General features: G+C 41.2%; 1 protein-coding gene across 3 annotated transcripts in view; it reads right to left on the bottom strand.

Annotated features, from left to right (window-relative positions):
• Window positions 1-13,042: 13,042 nt before the first annotated feature.
• KIF22 (kinesin family member 22) overlaps window positions 13,043-16,388 on the bottom strand; it is a 196,451-nt gene continuing 193,105 nt past the window's right edge. For all 3 annotated transcript variants that reach the window (XM_033946061.1, XM_033946063.1, XM_033946062.1), the window contains one exon: window positions 13,043-13,260. In XM_033946061.1, coding sequence (XP_033801952.1) covers window positions 13,231-13,260 — 30 coding nt within the window. In that variant the 3' untranslated portion in view covers window positions 13,043-13,230. The remainder of the gene's footprint in view (window positions 13,261-16,388) is intronic.

The raw sequence follows: 16,388 nt of genomic DNA, 5'->3' as shown, positions 1-16,388 counted from the left end.
AGTGTAGATGATTTATGTAAATATATAAATAATCTAGGTGTAGACATTTACAACAGCACAGTGCCGTTAGAAAATACCACAGAAATTGCACCTACGTTGAATGCATGAACAGTATACCTACTTGTGAGCAAGTATAAATGTGTATATATGTACAATACATGCATAAATTGTGACCATGGCAGAACTCCACTGCTTAACACACCTACTATACAAATAGATACCAGCTTGCACCTCAAATCCTTTTATGCATGCCACAATTTAATTTTAGGAGTCCATTGATGCACGTAAATCAGTATTTTGTGTGAAAAAATGGAGTGGAGTAGCCTAATGGTTAATGCAGTGGGCTAAGAAACAGGGCACTGGGTTTGATTGCCACTGTGGCTCCTTGCAACCCTAGGTAAGTTACTTAATCCTCCACCAATGTACAAAAAATTAAATTGCGAGGTCACTAGGGACAGGGAAGTTGCAATATTTAAACTGCTTTTCATAGACCTGGAGCCCTGTGGCTGAAATACAGCAGGTTTGAAATGCCCAGCCCCTGGCAGGAAGGGCCATGCAACCCAGTGTGGTCATTGCTGGTTTACAAGTACTGCCTGGTTTTAGTTGGGATGACAAACATATGGCACACCAATTTTTAGGGATGACAGATACTCTATGCCACCTCACAGTGATGCCTATGGGCCACAAAGCACAAATCCCTGAAGATATGCCTCTCATGCCCAGATTAGGGTCCTGCACATAGCACAGGAAGCATAACAGTGGAGTATCATCCTTCTCATAGTTTCCTTCATTTACAAGAACAATACGTATGGAACGTAGACACAGCTCGTAAAGAAACTCCAAAAAGTCTTATGGTAAAAGCAGAATATCCTTTATTTTCTTCCTGGCCAGAAAGGGTGTCCAAATTGCATAAGAATGGGAAAGTAAGCACAAAGAGATCAGTAATTTAATTTGTTATATACTGGTAGTTAGTTCAAACATTTCTTAGTCCCGCTCATTGGCTAGAGCACAGTTCATAACCTATCAGATGCTTCCTTTGTTATTTCAATTTACTCTGCCCCTGTTTACTTCTCCCACTACTCTTATTCTTCAGACCTCCACCCCCATTTACAATTACCCATATTTGGGCACTTACTCCTCCCCTCACATGCTCACCCCTTGTGCTACATGCTGTGTCCTTAAACTGGTCACTCAAACAAAAGCCCTTTCGGTTAATTATGCTGAGACATCAGATTTTATGGTCACTGTAGGCATTGTGTTCATACCATAGGCGTCGGAACGGGGGAGGCCACAGGGGCCATGGCCTCCCCCAAATTGGCACTGCCCCAGCCCCTTCACTCCCAACCCGTCAGGCTCTGTCTTCACTCACGGAAAAGCGTTTCTTCTGCCGCTGAGTTGCAAAAAGCAGAAGCGTGCTTTGGGGCGCCTGCTCGGTGCTGAGCGGATTCTTGATTGTCTCCCACAAATTAAAGTTTGTGTTACAGCTCCTAGGCGTTGTTCTCTCTGAGGATGATGGTGAAGTCCAGCTTGGGTCAGAAGACATTGAGACCTTCCCGAAATTAAAAAAAAATTGCGAAAATAGTAAATTTCAGGTGGGGAAACCCAGGGGAACACTAGAAAACCCTCAAAATTGGGTTTTAAAAATTGCTGATAGAACCTGTCAGCTCCTCTTACTCACAGTACTGCAGACAGCCACTGCACCTGCTTTCTAGCCTCTGTGAGAAGCCAGATTCAGAATTCACTGCCATAATGCTGGGAAAGCTGATTCTTCAGGCTGCTGGTCAGACCCACTGTCTGACTATGCCTGCAGAATACCAACTGCGCACCAGGACGGGCGGAGGTGTGAAACGCATGCTAAACGGTCTGCGGCCAACACCCTGTTTAACAGGGAGCGAGACCAGGTCAGGGATGACCCTGAGCTCCAAGGAAGACTAGCAGACCGTCTAATAGGTACCCCGCAAGGATCGGCCTATCATGTACAGACCGAAGTTTGTGAATTTTCAAGTAGGCAGCTTTTTAAAATTGCTTGAAACGCGAAAGAACCGTGAAAGGGAATGAAACTACCTCGAATAAAAAATAATAAATATGGGAGAGCAGAACTAACATCTGCAGCCATGCATGCAAAAGAGAAAGACTGATGGGAGGAGCTAAACTAACCTGTGAAGTACTCTAGAGGCAGAGTGGAAAACCTGGAATGGGTCTCTTCTGCAGGTAAAGGGAAATAACCCTAAGGTCTAAGAGCAGTGGTCTCAAACCTCCAAGTACCTACAAATCCAAAATGTGGCCCTGCAAAGGGTTTGAGTTTGAGACCACTGGTGTAAACCCTTTGTTACCTGAATGCTAGGAAAGGGCACACAGTTATTTTGTTGGTTTGGGGACCAGAGCTGAGGTCAAGCATACAACAGACTTCCACTCTCTCCTCCAAATAAAGCAGACCACAGAAGGATGTAAAGTCCAAATGCAAACCTTTTACTTCTTGAAAAACAGGGAGGGCGCTCTCTTGAACAAGTGAACAGTTACTCAATGAACACAGTCCAAATTATGTACACTCTCAAATATATTATCCCATTAGGCAGTTGGTCAGTTTGTGTGATGAGATCTAAAAGACTCTACTCCCTAAATCTTTTACTGGTCAGTTGGGGATAGGGTTACCAGAAGTCCAGATTTCCCTGGACATGTCCTCTTTGTTAAACTCTTGATTACACAGTTGCATTTACTGGCCCTTCATTAGTTCTCTAATCCCTGTGTCGTGATGACCTAATCCCGCCCCTTGGAAAGAGACGCACACTGCACGGAGAATACCAAGACGGGCTAACGTCCAATCAGCTGAATTTGTCTTGTCAAATCAATGTGAACCATTCTATATATTTAAACCTGTCGGTTCTACAGTACAAAGAACCCTAATACGCCGCTGCCATCTTACTTTAAAAAGTTGTCTATGAGTTGGATGACAGTGGCAGTAGTAAGTGATTCAACATTGGAACTTTAACATTTCATGTCTTGTAGTGAATTGTGGCTTTAAATATCATTATAAGACATTTATTTATATTATAGAGCGGATCCCTGACGAAGCTATTGTGAAACATGTCGGGTCCAGCTGCATGAACTGCTTAAATCGATTTCTAAGATCTACAATCATTCAAATAAGTCTAAGATAAATATCTTAAAATATATATATATATATATTTAAATAAAACTAATTATGGCTCAAACCTATGAGGATTTAACACCAAGAATTCCCCGCTGATAAGAATATGTATGGGGCAGTGGAATGGTGCATTTGAGGTTTTAGAAACTGTTGAATAAATAAATAGAGTTTAATTGAATTGAACAGACAATGAAATGAGATTGAATTGAAGAAAATTATCTATCTTAGAGTTTGGACATTTATAAGGACTTATAAATATTGCTCTAAGAGAAAATATATAGTTCAAAGTTCAAACCATTTAGTACTTTAACTAAAGATGGATATAGGGCAGAAAGTGAAGGAGAGAAAAACAGCAAATGGATAAGGGCTTGGAAACAGAGTTAAGAGCACAGACAGAAGTGCAACCAGAGACAGGGATAAGTAGAAAATTAAAATCACCAGACATCAAAGGTAGGAAAAGTGATTTTATTTTCAATTTAGTGATTGAAATGTGTCAGTTTTCAGAATTTATATCTGCTGTATATATTTTGCACTGTTCAGGAAGAAATGTATTTCTTTCTATTTCTCTGGTGTACTGCATGCAGAGTCTGGCATCTTAGGGTTTAATTTGTGTATATTAGTTTGTGGCCCTGTATTTGCATAGGGTTTACCTGTGTTCTACACATGTAACCAAGGCCAGGTGTTCTGGTAGGAATGAATGTTGTGAAGCGTTATTGGTGTCACGGCCCCAAGTAGGAAAATATTTGCCAGCAGTTTGGGTTTTAAAAGGCACCAAGTTCAGGGCTGCGTCTGAAGGGCCTCTGCGCATGCACAGATGTGATGACAGCACATGCATGAGCATGTTGTCATCGCTTTGACGTCCACACATGTGCAGAGGCCCTCTAGATGGGTCCTGAAGCTCAGGGAAGGAGATACCAGGTTCATGTGGGGCCAGAACAGGGCAGGGCCCCATGCCCTCTTTTTTTTTTTTTTAATTTATATTTTTATTATTTTCAACTTAAATTTCAAGTATTACACTTGTACAGAAAGCAAGAATAGAATAGATATCAAATACAATAGTAATATAATTCCTAAGTTAACAAATATACTATTTATGCTCAAGTCCACAAATTAAGATCCAAGAATTAAAGAAAATTGGCGAAATTATAAAGAAAAACAGTAATAATAACAAGAAACTGAGAGCTATAGCATTGAGATGGGGTCACAATATCCAAATTATAGGGCTCAAAGATTGTTAACATTCAGACTAGACATAGCCACGAAATTGGTCAGTTGTAATGGTTCAAAAAACACATATTTAAGAGTACGGTAATATACAATACATTTACACGGGTGTCTCAAATAAAAAGTTGCCCCCAAAGATAAAACCCCAGGTTTCAAAAGAAGAAATTCACGACGGCGCCTTTGCGTCTCCCGTGCCAAATCTGGGAACATTTGTATTTTATAACCAAAAAAGCTTTTTTGTCTATTTTTAAAGTAAAGTTTTAACAACCATGTTTTATCAATTGGCAAAGCTAAAGTAATAATCATAGTGGCTGGTGATGCTAAATCCTTCTCAGATGTTTCTAAAATCTGTGAAATGTTTAAGGGTTCTTGATCTGAAGATTTTACTTTTGGTTGTTGATTTTGTTCTTTATCAGGCAAATAATAAACCCTTGAAAATGGTGGTAATGAATCTTCGGGTATCTCTAAATTCTCCACTAGATATCTCTTAAGCATATCTCTAGGTGTTACCAACTCAAGTCTTGGAAAATTAATTAACCTTAAATTATTACTACGTGAGTTGTTCTCAAGCATTTCAATCTTCTTCCTTATGAAAAAAGGGACTTGTGTTTGAGAACGACTGGGGAAAAAGCCTAACTGTTTTATTTGAAAAACACAAACTTATAGGAACCTGTGAATAAACAGGCTCTGCACTACTGTGGAAATAGAATTTTTTTAAATCTCCAGAGTGTGATCTGTCTTTCTGTCTGTGCAACCCTTCTCCTGGGCAAGCTGCCCCACTCTATCACATATAGTGGCCCGTATGGGAAGTTAATGTCTCTGCTTTAAAGAGACTGACCCAGCGTTTACAAACATTGGAAGTCTCAATGTAAACTCAGCGGGGGTGGGGTTTTGTTTTGTTTTAAAAGGGGACAAGAAGGGTTACTTCTCCCCAAGTCAGGGACCGGAAGATAGAGCCAAACAGGCAGGTTTATTTTCTTTTTAGTTTCTTCTGGCTACCCTGATCTAGAAGCAACCATGGAACAGTTGGTTCAGGTAATACTGGAAGGCCAGCAACAGTGGCAGAAGTTTATGCAGACCCACTTGGACAACAGCAACAACAACAGTTAATCCAGGCCCTCGCGGCATTACCACAAGCAGTATAAGTTCAAGGGGCCCAAGGCCCTGCTCCTATGCAGGCTGCACCCATGCCTCAGTTGATCCTGCCAACCACTGTTTTGAAGAAAATGGTGCCAGAGGATGATCCGGCTTAATTTTTAATTAACTTTGAGAGTGGCTCGTTTGGCCAGAGAATACCTGGACTGCTTACCTAGGCAACTTGCTAATCGGCAGCAGTCAAACCACTTTCCAGGATGTCCATTCTATAGGCCTAGCCCCTTACGTCCAGGTGAAGGAAGCAATTCTGACAAGAGCTGGATGCACGGCGGAAGTTTACCGACAGAAGTTTCGGAGGGCTCACTTATAGGGGAAAGAGAACCCTCAAAGCTTTTTTCGGCTCAAGGTCAGGTGGAGTTGGTTTCAGGCAGAGGAGAGGACTGAACTGCACTGCAGGTAGCCCAGGAGATACTCCTTGAGCAGTTCCTGGAGGGCCTGCCTCCGCCCATGCAACAGTGGGTCCGATGACACCAAGACTTGACCCCTGAAAGTGTGGTCAAGGCCGCTGAAGCCTATTACCAGGCGCAGCCAGGTAAGGAGGGAACCCACGACAAACATCCATCTAGGAGCCCCAGTAATCGGCAAAGCCTTGTCTAAGCCAGGCAATAAAGAGTCCAACCATGGAGCTCTAGCCTGAAGTTGCCAAACCCAGTCAAGACAGGATGGCCTGGGACATAATGCTAACTGTTCCGTACCATGGAATAAAGACTGTTTGGGGCATGACACGCTCTATGGAGGAAACTTACGTTTGAGAAAGACTGGGGAAAAGCCTTTTATTTGAAGAACACAAACATAGGAGCCTGTGAAGAAACAGGCTCTGCACTACTGTGGAAATAAAGAGGGTTTTTTTGAACGCCCAAAGTGTAGTCTGTCTGTCCATCTGTGCAATCCCTCTCCTGGGCAAGCTGCCCCACTCTATCCCATACTATGAATTGCAGTCTTTGAGAAGGTTGAAGTTGGGATTTTGGAAAGCTGACTTTCAACCCCAGCTGCTGAAGAAATGTTATTGTCAACTGTGTAGCAGAAAGTAGAGCTTGAGGAGATGCAGCTTTTATCAACCAGATATGGAAACACTTGAAATCCATGAGTATATAGGGTTGCTTCTACGAATACTAGGCACTTGGTAAATACTCTTGGAGAAGAAGCAGGCCGAAATGCAGAATTTGTACTGGAAGTGTTGATGAGTTATACAAAAACACAGAAACTTTCTATGAGCAGGATGTATGGTTATGCGTGTGTAAGCCTGTTTGAGGTCCAGAGCATAGCCATTTGCTTTGTTCTGGAAAAGGGCATAAAGTCCCTAAGCAGATAGCATACAAAACTTTTTTTTTTTTGATTAGGTATGTGTTTAAGTCTCAGATTCGAGAGCTGTCAAAGACCTCTCGCCTTCTTTGAAATTAGAAAATACCTGGAATAGAGTAGATGATTTTTCTGAGGAACTACTTCTATTGGCATTTAGTTAAAGCAGAGCTTCTGAAGAAGGGATGTCTGTTGTGATGTGAAAAAGGACTCTTGTAAGGTGATGTGGAGGTATAGTTACAAAAGAGAGAGTAACCCCTCCTTGATGACCTTTAGGACCCAAGAGTCCGTCATGATGAGAGCCCGTCAATGATACAATTGTAGTTGACCTCTAATAGATTAGGGAAGAGACAGAGGGAGAAATGGTAGCCATACTCTCTAGAAGCACATCAAAAAGACTGGGTCTTTTGAGGTCACTGCTGCTTCTATCTCTTCTGTGGTGGAGGCTTGGAAGAAGAAGATGTGGCAGGCTATTGTCTCTTATAGGCATAAGAAGCAGGTTTTGGAGCAGACTTAGATGGTTGACTCTTAGTTTTTGATCTATTCAAAGAATTCCAGGTCTGCTCATGCTGAGTCAGCTTTTGAACAGCAGCCTCTATCCTATCCCCAAAGAGTTTTTCACCCAGGCATGGAATGTTGGCCAGTCTTGAAGATTAATAGCCATGTCAGAAACTCGTAGCCAAGTAAGACATCTCATAGCAACAGACATGGCTGATGGTCTAGATGACATTTCAAAAGCATCATAGTAACATAGTAGATGACGGCAGATAAATACCCGAATGGTCCATCCAGTCTGCCCAACCTGATTCAATTTAAAATTTTTTTCTTCTTAGCTGTTTCTGGGCAAGAATCCAAAGCTCTACCCGGTACTATGCTTGGGTTCCAACTGCCAAAACCTCCGTTAAAACCTACTCCAGCCCATCTACACCCTCCCAACCATTGAAGCCCTCCCCAGTGCAAGTCTGCCCAGAACTGGCTTTAGTTCAATTTTTAATATTATTTTCTGATTCTAGATCCTCTGTGTTCATCCCATGCTTCTTTGAACTCAGTCACAGTTTTACTCTCCACCACCTCTCTCGGGAGCACATTCCAGGCATCCACCACCCTCTCCGTAAAGTAGAATTTCCTAACATTGCCTTTGAATCTACCACCCCTGAATCTCAAATTATGTCCTCTGGTTTTACCATTTTCCTTTCTCTGGAAAAGATTTTGTTCTACGTTAATACCCTTCTAGTATTTGAATGTCTGAATCATATCTCCCCTGTCTCTCCTTTCCTCTAGGGTATACATATTCAGGGCTTCCAGTCTCTCCTCATACGTTTTCTGGCACAAGCCTCCTATTATTTTCGTCGCCCTTCTCTGGACCGCTTCAAGTCTTCTTGCATCCTTCACCAGATATGGTCTCCAAAACTGAACACAATACTCCAAGTGGGGCCTTACCAATTACCTGTACAGGGGCATCAACAAATTCTTCCTTCTACTGGCTACGCCTCTCTTTATACAGCCCAGCATCCTTCTGGCAGCAGCCACTACCTTGTCACACTGTTTTTTTCGCCTTTAGATCTTCAGACACTATCACCCCAAGGTCCCTCTCCCCGTCCGTGCATATCAGCTTCTCACCTCCCAGCATATATGGTTCCTTCTGATTATTAATCCCCAAATGCATTACTCTGCATTTCTTTGCATTGAATTTTAGTTGCCAGGAAATTGACCATTCCTCTAACTTTTGCAGATCCTTTTTCATATTTTCCACTCCCTCTTCGGTGTCTACTCTCTTACAAATCTTGGTATCATCTGCAAAAAGGCACACTTTTCCTTCTAACCTTTCGGATGCCATCCTTGCCATATATTTGGTTTGTAGGAGACTTGAGTGGTCCACTGTAAATCCATAAGATGTTCTGGGGGAATATTCTGTTCAAAGTCAGCCAACTTCTTTCCAAGGTGTTTGAAATAAAACATATAGAAGTTATAATTAAGAACTTTATTGGCCAACATAGAGTTTTGGTAGAGATGACGACCAAATTTGTCCATAGTAAGACCCTCACGTCCTGGTGGTGCAGAAGCATAAACCCTGGTGCTGGAGAATTTTTTAAGGGTCGATTCCACAAGCAACGATTGGTGGTGTAGTTGTGATTTGTCAAATCCAGGGCAAATTATTCAGTACAGTGAATCAATTTTCCTTAGGGCTGCAGTGACAGAAAGAGGAGTCTCCCAGTTTTTTAAAAATGCCTTCTTAAGATTATGGAAAGGTAATTTGAGAAGTTCTTTAGGAGGCTTGTCATAGTCTAAGGGATTAAGGAGCTCTGCTCTGGGCTCAGTGTTAGCCTCTAAATTGACAGGCAGGGCTTTCGCTACTGAGTGCATCTCACCAGCGTAGGAGTTGTTGTTTTTATTATTTAATCCACATACCTGCTTATAGGACCTATAGGGACCATTGAGGAAGACAGTGTTGTCGAAACACGGACCATGATGTGTCCATATGTTTCCAGTGGTTTAGGCCCTAGACCAGTGGTCTCAAACTCAAATCTTTTGCAGGGCCACATTTTGGATTTATAGGTACTTGGAGGGCCTCCGAAAAAAATAGTTAATATCTTATTAAAGAAATTACAACTTTGCATGAGGTAAAACTCTTTATAGTTTATAAATCTTTCCTTTTGACTAAGTCTTAATAATAATATTGTAATTTATAACTAAAGAGACATATGATCAAGAAACTGTTTTTTGGGTTTTTTATTTATTTATAGATTTCAAATAACAAATCAAGATACACTTTTACAGAAAGTGATTACAGCAAAAGAAAGCAAAAAAATCTCACTAATTTTATATAAGAATAAAATATTGCATAATCTCTCAAGTCCACTAAAAGATCCATGATGTAATATAAATGGAATAACAAGAAAATATTAACTAGATACTTGGAACGTGGTTAACTGATATTCAGGCGTCTAATATCTTAAAGCCCTCATTTCTTTCCCTTCTCCAGGGGGGACAAAGAAAGAAAGGCCGTCAGCTGGTTTGGCTCAAAGAAAACATATTTCTGGGAATTATATTATACTTGCAGGAATGACAGAGATAAAAAGTTCCCCCAAGAGCCAAAACTCCAGGTTTTAATAATAGAAACTCTTTTCTATGCCTTTGTGTATCTTTTGCCAGATCTGGGAACATTTGTATCTTAGTCAAGAAACTTTTTCTCTTTATTTTTGAAGAATAATCTCAGAAGCCAATTTTTATCCAATGTGATAGCCAAGGTCACAATCAATGTTACAGGTATTGCGTTTTCTTTATCGGACAATTCAAGTAAAGCAGATATATCAATTGGTCCTTGGTTTCTTTCCTGGTGATCCTGATTTTTATTCGGTAAATAATAGACCTGAGTGAAAGGAGGCAATTAATCTTCCGGTACTTCCAATAAATAACGTTTTAACATTTCTCTTGGAGTAACTGTTAAACTTCGGGGAAAATTAATCAATCTAAGATTATTGTTCCTAGAGAAATTTTCAAATGTCTCTATCTTCCTTCTTAAATTGACATTGTCCTTAATTAATGTCTCTTGAAGCAATTTGGAAGACTTAAGTTGATCTTTAATATTCTGAATGTCTAGTTTTGATTCACCCAGGTCTTGTTTTATCTGAAGAACTTCCTTCTCCTGAGATTTTATTTTCCCCTCACTACTTTTATGATTATGATAAACATACTGAGAGCCTCAAAATAGTACCTTAAGGGCTGCATGTGGCACCCGGGCCGCGAGTTTGAGACCACTGCCCTAGACTTTTTTATGTGGATCATCTATTTGCTCTAAAAAAGCCTTCATCTTGGACATCAAATCTCCACTAGTTTTTTTGTTTCTTGTTGCATACCATGTGACACAGCAGCAGTCAAAGTGGGCTCACACTCCAAGTCAGTATGGTGATGTGAGAGATCAGAATCAACTGCAGCAACTCCCAGAGACTCTCTGGAAGATGAAGATTGTAGTGGAGAACGCTGAAAATTGTGGTGGCTAAATTAAACTCAATGAGGAGAAAGAAAAAGAAGCCCGCTAAATAAGAACACAAAGGCCGAAAGGCTCAGTGAAGAAAAAAGAAAGATATTTTGTTTTTTGTTTTAATTTTTTGAAAATAAGTGAGAAAAGAAACTAGGAAAAAATGGCCAAAGGCCACTCGAAGACAAAAATGGTTTTACGGGTTAAGATAATGCAGACTGGATGGAGTCCAGAAAAAGCACTTTTTTGCTCCCTGGAAAACAAAGAACTGAGGTACCGTTAGGCGGGAAGGCACTCACACATGTGCAGTGCGGGCATTCATGAAATTTCTTAAAACTTAAAGTGACAGTTCACTTTTAACACTGTCCACACTAGGCTCTGAGGATGTGAAAATATGTTGCCTGCTTGCCTTAGGATAAGCTGTGAAAATGTGAGGTAATTAATGAGGAGTTTCATTATTTATGAAGCAAAGATACTTGGAGATTCAGGTAAAGCTAAGGTAGCTCAGATATTGTGTGAATGTGCGTGTTGAAACTGTGAGCTGATTTCATATCAGAAGCATGGGGGGGGGGGGTTGGGAGGGTAAGCTTAGGGATAAAATAATTATCTGTTCTTTTGCATATGTTGTTAGAAATACATGGCTTTAGCCTAAGACGACACTAACTAGCCTGCATTCATCCAGGGAGATTAGGGTTTTGCTTCCTTTCATTTGTTTACAGATAGGATAGTTGCAAACTCCGATCTTCAGAAAAGCTGCTTGTTCCAGACACGTGACAGAACAACTCAGTGGTACTCAATGCAAGAAAGCAGCGATACCCGTGAAAAGTTTTTTTAAATACTTTATTTCTGGAGGAACAAAAATGATAATTTTCAAATAGCAAACTGCTGGACATCCAAATATAATTTTTGAAAATTGTCTACTTAGATGTCTTGGCCAACAGGACATCTAACTTTATACCCCATTTTTGATCAGAAAACAACCATGTTGAAAATATCCTAATCCTGACCATTTGGATGTGGGTGGGGCCAGCATAGTAATGGACTGGCCACATAGACATCCCAACAGAACAATGGGACATCTTAGAGGGCACTGCTGTGAACTTCACCTAAAGTGTGTCAGCTGTATATCTCACCATAACCCCCTTATAATTTAGTGACCCCCCAAAACCTCCTCTACCTTTCTCTGTACCACCCCAATAACAATTATGGCTGCAGGTGGCACCTAAATGGCAGTATAGTACATTTTGGGTGGGCTCACAAGTTCTACCATAAATATAGTGGTTAGAGTGGCTTATGAACCTAGGTCCTCCTCTCTATGGTTCACTAGCCCACCCACCAAGCTGCTTAAGACACCTGTGTGCAGCTCTACAAGGCTTCCCCATACCAGATGCTGCTGTTTTAGAGAGACAGGTGCGTACCTTTTTGTTCTCATTTTTGTATGGTGGAAGGGGATCAGTGAGCACTGGGGTGTCTTACCTTGATGTATGCAGTGGTCATCTGGTCAGTGTGGGCACCTTTGTGGCAGACACTTCTAAAACAAGTCTAGTTCCAAAGGTATAAGTTCCTTCCAGGATGTCTTGCAGTGTTTGATTATGCAAGATGTCCATGTCTAACCCACCCCTTGGGAATGCTTCCACCATGCCCATCTCAGCTCAGAGGCTGAGACACCTTGCTAGATACAAAAAAAGACTGCTTTGATTATCGGCACTTGGATGTCTTGGTGATTAGGATGTCCAAGTGCCGATTTGGGATGTTTTCTGGACATTATATTTTTTGATTATAAGCCTTCTAGTCAAATACTTAGATATGGTTTTAGATATCCTAGAACAAAGCTGGTATTAAGCTGTAAGGCATGGTATGCTTGAGATTTGACTATTATCACTAACTATAATGGTGTAATCAATGTAAATCTGATCACATGTGAAGGGTAAATTAGCCTTGCTATTCATTTATATTTAAATTTACCTTGTTTAAACAACATCTGATAAAAATTGTTGGATATATTTAGTTTACTTTCATCCTCACTTATTGTTTTTTTAGTTGCAACAAATAAATACAAATATTTAAATGTTTAACTTCTGTGTTGCTCTGAATTGAAGGTGAAACCTACTGAAACATCTGACCGTGATTATAACATCTCATATTATTTAATTGTAATAATTAAATAATGTAATTGAATCACAACACCACTAGGGGTTTTTACAGTGGCCTTATCAGGTTGTACTTATTCCATGTTGTTTTTGATCTTCTAAAATCCATCAAGGTATTCATTACTTTGCCACAAGATTTTTTGCCTACAAGAAATGTTGGCCTTGGCATCCAATCACAGTTTTGTCTCCTTAAAAGATGCTCCTTCCCACACTGAAGACAAAAGATGAATAGCATCAAAACACTAAAAGCACACTGCCAAGAGAAAGTTGGTTCTTCAGCACGCAGCACTGGTCAGGATGTTCGCCTATGAACAGCAAGAAGAAAGAAAAATACAGATGAAAGATCCAAAAAAGTATTAATCTTACTCATTTACTGCTGTGTAGTAGTTAGATTGATCCAAGTTATTTTGACACAGCAGCAATTAACCTTTCATGCTGCAGTACGTTTCAAACAATTATTATGAATGATTATGTGAAGAGAATAAGGGAGGGCAAGCAGAGCATCCCTCATCAAAAAGTGGGGGCTAGGAATCTGGAATATGGGAAAGTTCACATAATCACAATTCAAGGTACTTTTTATCTCCATGGCCTTTGCTTCAAGTTTCAAAGCAGATGTATGCACCTACTTTAGCTTATATTTGCACCAGTGTTTTCTGTGGGTACTTTTTGAAAATGGAAGATCAGGTTCTTATTTTGATAATCTCCTTTCTGTGTCAAGGAGTCCTGACGATAGGTAATATTGCCCCCACCTCCTTCTTGCAAGCTGTGTTGCAGAAGGAGGAAACTTACAATCTTCAACCCCACCTCCTTTACCAGTGGCTACAGTGCCCCCTTCAGTTTGTATAAAATAAAAAGGATGGAGAGATCCAAGATGGCGATTTCAAGTGAGGGCATACCTGTTTAAGCTCCTATTCTCCAACGCCACAGACCTCTACAGTGAATATCTTGCCTGTTTTCAATGGGTAAAAGACAGGAAAAAGTTTGGGACAATCCCCCAGCTCCAACTTCTACCCCATGTTGCAGCAGGTGACTTTAGAACAATTTTGGGTTCTACCGGATCAAATACTTCCTCCCCTCTTGCCGTGCTCAGCATGGAAGCATCAGGTAACAGTTTAGAAGGGCTGTCATTGAGCCCCCGTGGAATGGGCTGTGTCCCAGTGACCTGGAAGCAGCCCCGAGATAGTCCAGATAACAGCATCATCCAAAGAAGTGCCGATTTCTGGTTATTCTGAGGAAACACACAAAAAAGCAGCAAGTGAGGTGTCTGAAAACAACCGAATGAGAAACGTTTTAGTCCAACAAAAGAAACACTCATCTGTAATGGTCCCAACTAGGATCCCAGTTTTGGCACAAGCCTTTCTCAGGGGACTAGTGAGATACTTGTTAATGAGTTTTGCTCCAGAGTACAACACAACGACAAGGCTATTTGTGTACAACTCATTAGTCCCCTAATAAACATGTGGGACCCACTACAGATGAGAGTTTCTTTTGTTGGCCTAATAAATTTGTTTAATTCAGTTGTTTTTAGACATCTCACTTGCCTCTTTTTTGTGCAGTTTGGTATTGATTTTATCGAGGCTGGTTTTGTGCTTTTCTCTGTCTTTTTGGATATTCTGGGGGACAGGCTGCAGCCATGGTGGTTCCCATGATATTGAAAGATCCTTTGCTTCAAGCTGCTTCCAGGATCCTCTCTCAGGAAACCGAGTAGCCTTGCTATAGTGGCGAATCAGACTGCTTCTCTTTTTACTATGCAGGTGATTAAAAAAAACCTAGTCGTGACACTTGACTCACTCTGGGATGCAATACAAGGCATGCATTCTTCTGTGCTAACTAGAGAAATTTCTTTTTTTTCAAAATTCTTTATTCATTTTTTCATCTTACATCAAGTACACAATATTACATCATTTAAAACTTTTACACATCACTTGAATTTCTTTCTATTGTCATCGTAAATACATAAATTTATTCCAGCCCCACCCTACCTTCCCACAAATATTTCAATCAAAAAATATATTCTTATCTATTGATTAAACCTCCCCCTATGTATAAATATACTGTCAGTGGAAAATGATGTCTAATCATTACAATAATTTGTCAAGGGATGGAACTAGAGAAATTTCTAAAGATTGGAAGATTAGATGCCTCTACTCCAAAGAGCCCTTTCAACTACCCAAGACCACAGACTGGTTGGCATGAAAAGGCAACAGGAGCAAAAAAAGCAAAAGCTCAGATGTTCCACAATCAAAGAACAGAAGTCGAAAGAACAAAAGAAGAAAAGACTGTGGAATGCAATGATCTTGACAAGGCGTTTATCAGGACGAGTCAAATAAAAGTAAAAATCAAATAATCTCCACCATGAATAACTGACGTATGATGTGATATAGACATGAAAAGGCAAAACCACCTTCGGCAGAAAGGAAGAAACAAGGCCGCAGCACAACGCGCTCCCTAGAAAACTCCAGGAAGGGAGGCCTACAAGAGAAAGCTTGCAGCTCGGAAACGTGTCTCGCAGAAGTAATGGACACCAGGAAAACCGCCTTAAGAGCAAGGTCCTTCAACAAACAAGAACCCGGGGGGACTCAAAGGGAGGGCGCATGAGCTCAAACAGGACCAGATTGAGATCCCAGGCTGGAACTGAAGGCCACACTGGAGACTGAAACAATTTGGCCGCCCTTAACAAATGAATCACGTCTGGAGAAGGAGGTTAAATGCCTACCATGCAGCAAACTGTGAAACACAGACAAAGCTGCAAGCTGAACCCAGAGGGAAGAATAGGCAAGGCCCCTGTCCAGGCCATCCTGCAAGAAATCCAAGATGTGAGGCAAAGAGGTATGAACAGAAACCACGCCACTCCTCAAAGATACGCCAAACATGCACATAAGCCCAAGAAGTGGAAAGTATCTGAGACCCTAAGAGTGGAGATCACTTTATCTGAATAACCTTTCGTATCTAGGTGTTCCCTTTCAAGAGCCAAGCTGTAAGAAAAAAGGGAGCCAGATCAAACATTGAAATGGGGCCCTGAGTCAGAAGGTCAGGCGAGAGGGGCAGCGGAAGAGGATCTGCCAAGCCATGATGAACCAGATCTGCGTACTACGGGCACCTGGACCAGTCTGGTGCCACCAGGATCATGCGTCAGAGGTGCCAAGCAATGCGAAGGACTCTGCTCAACATTGGCCATGGAGGAAACGCGTACAGGAGGCCCCCCTTCCCCAACGGCCAAAGCTGCATCATAGCATCCAGCCCCTTGGCCTGAACATCCCTGCACCAACTGAAGAACTGGGGCTCTTTGACGTTGATACTCGTGGCCATCAGGTCCATGACCAGCTGACCCAAGCCTGCACAATTAACACAAAGGCTACAGGACCGAGACACCACTCTCCGGGATCTAGCATGTGACAACTGAGGAAGTCCGCTTGGACATTCACCACTCCCG

Source organism: Geotrypetes seraphini, chromosome 5 (assembly GCF_902459505.1).
Source record: "Geotrypetes seraphini chromosome 5, aGeoSer1.1, whole genome shotgun sequence".
Lineage (NCBI taxonomy): Eukaryota > Metazoa > Chordata > Amphibia > Gymnophiona > Dermophiidae > Geotrypetes > Geotrypetes seraphini.
The sequence above is the reverse complement of the archived record's forward strand: the minus strand, read 5'-3'. Positions and strand labels throughout refer to the sequence as shown.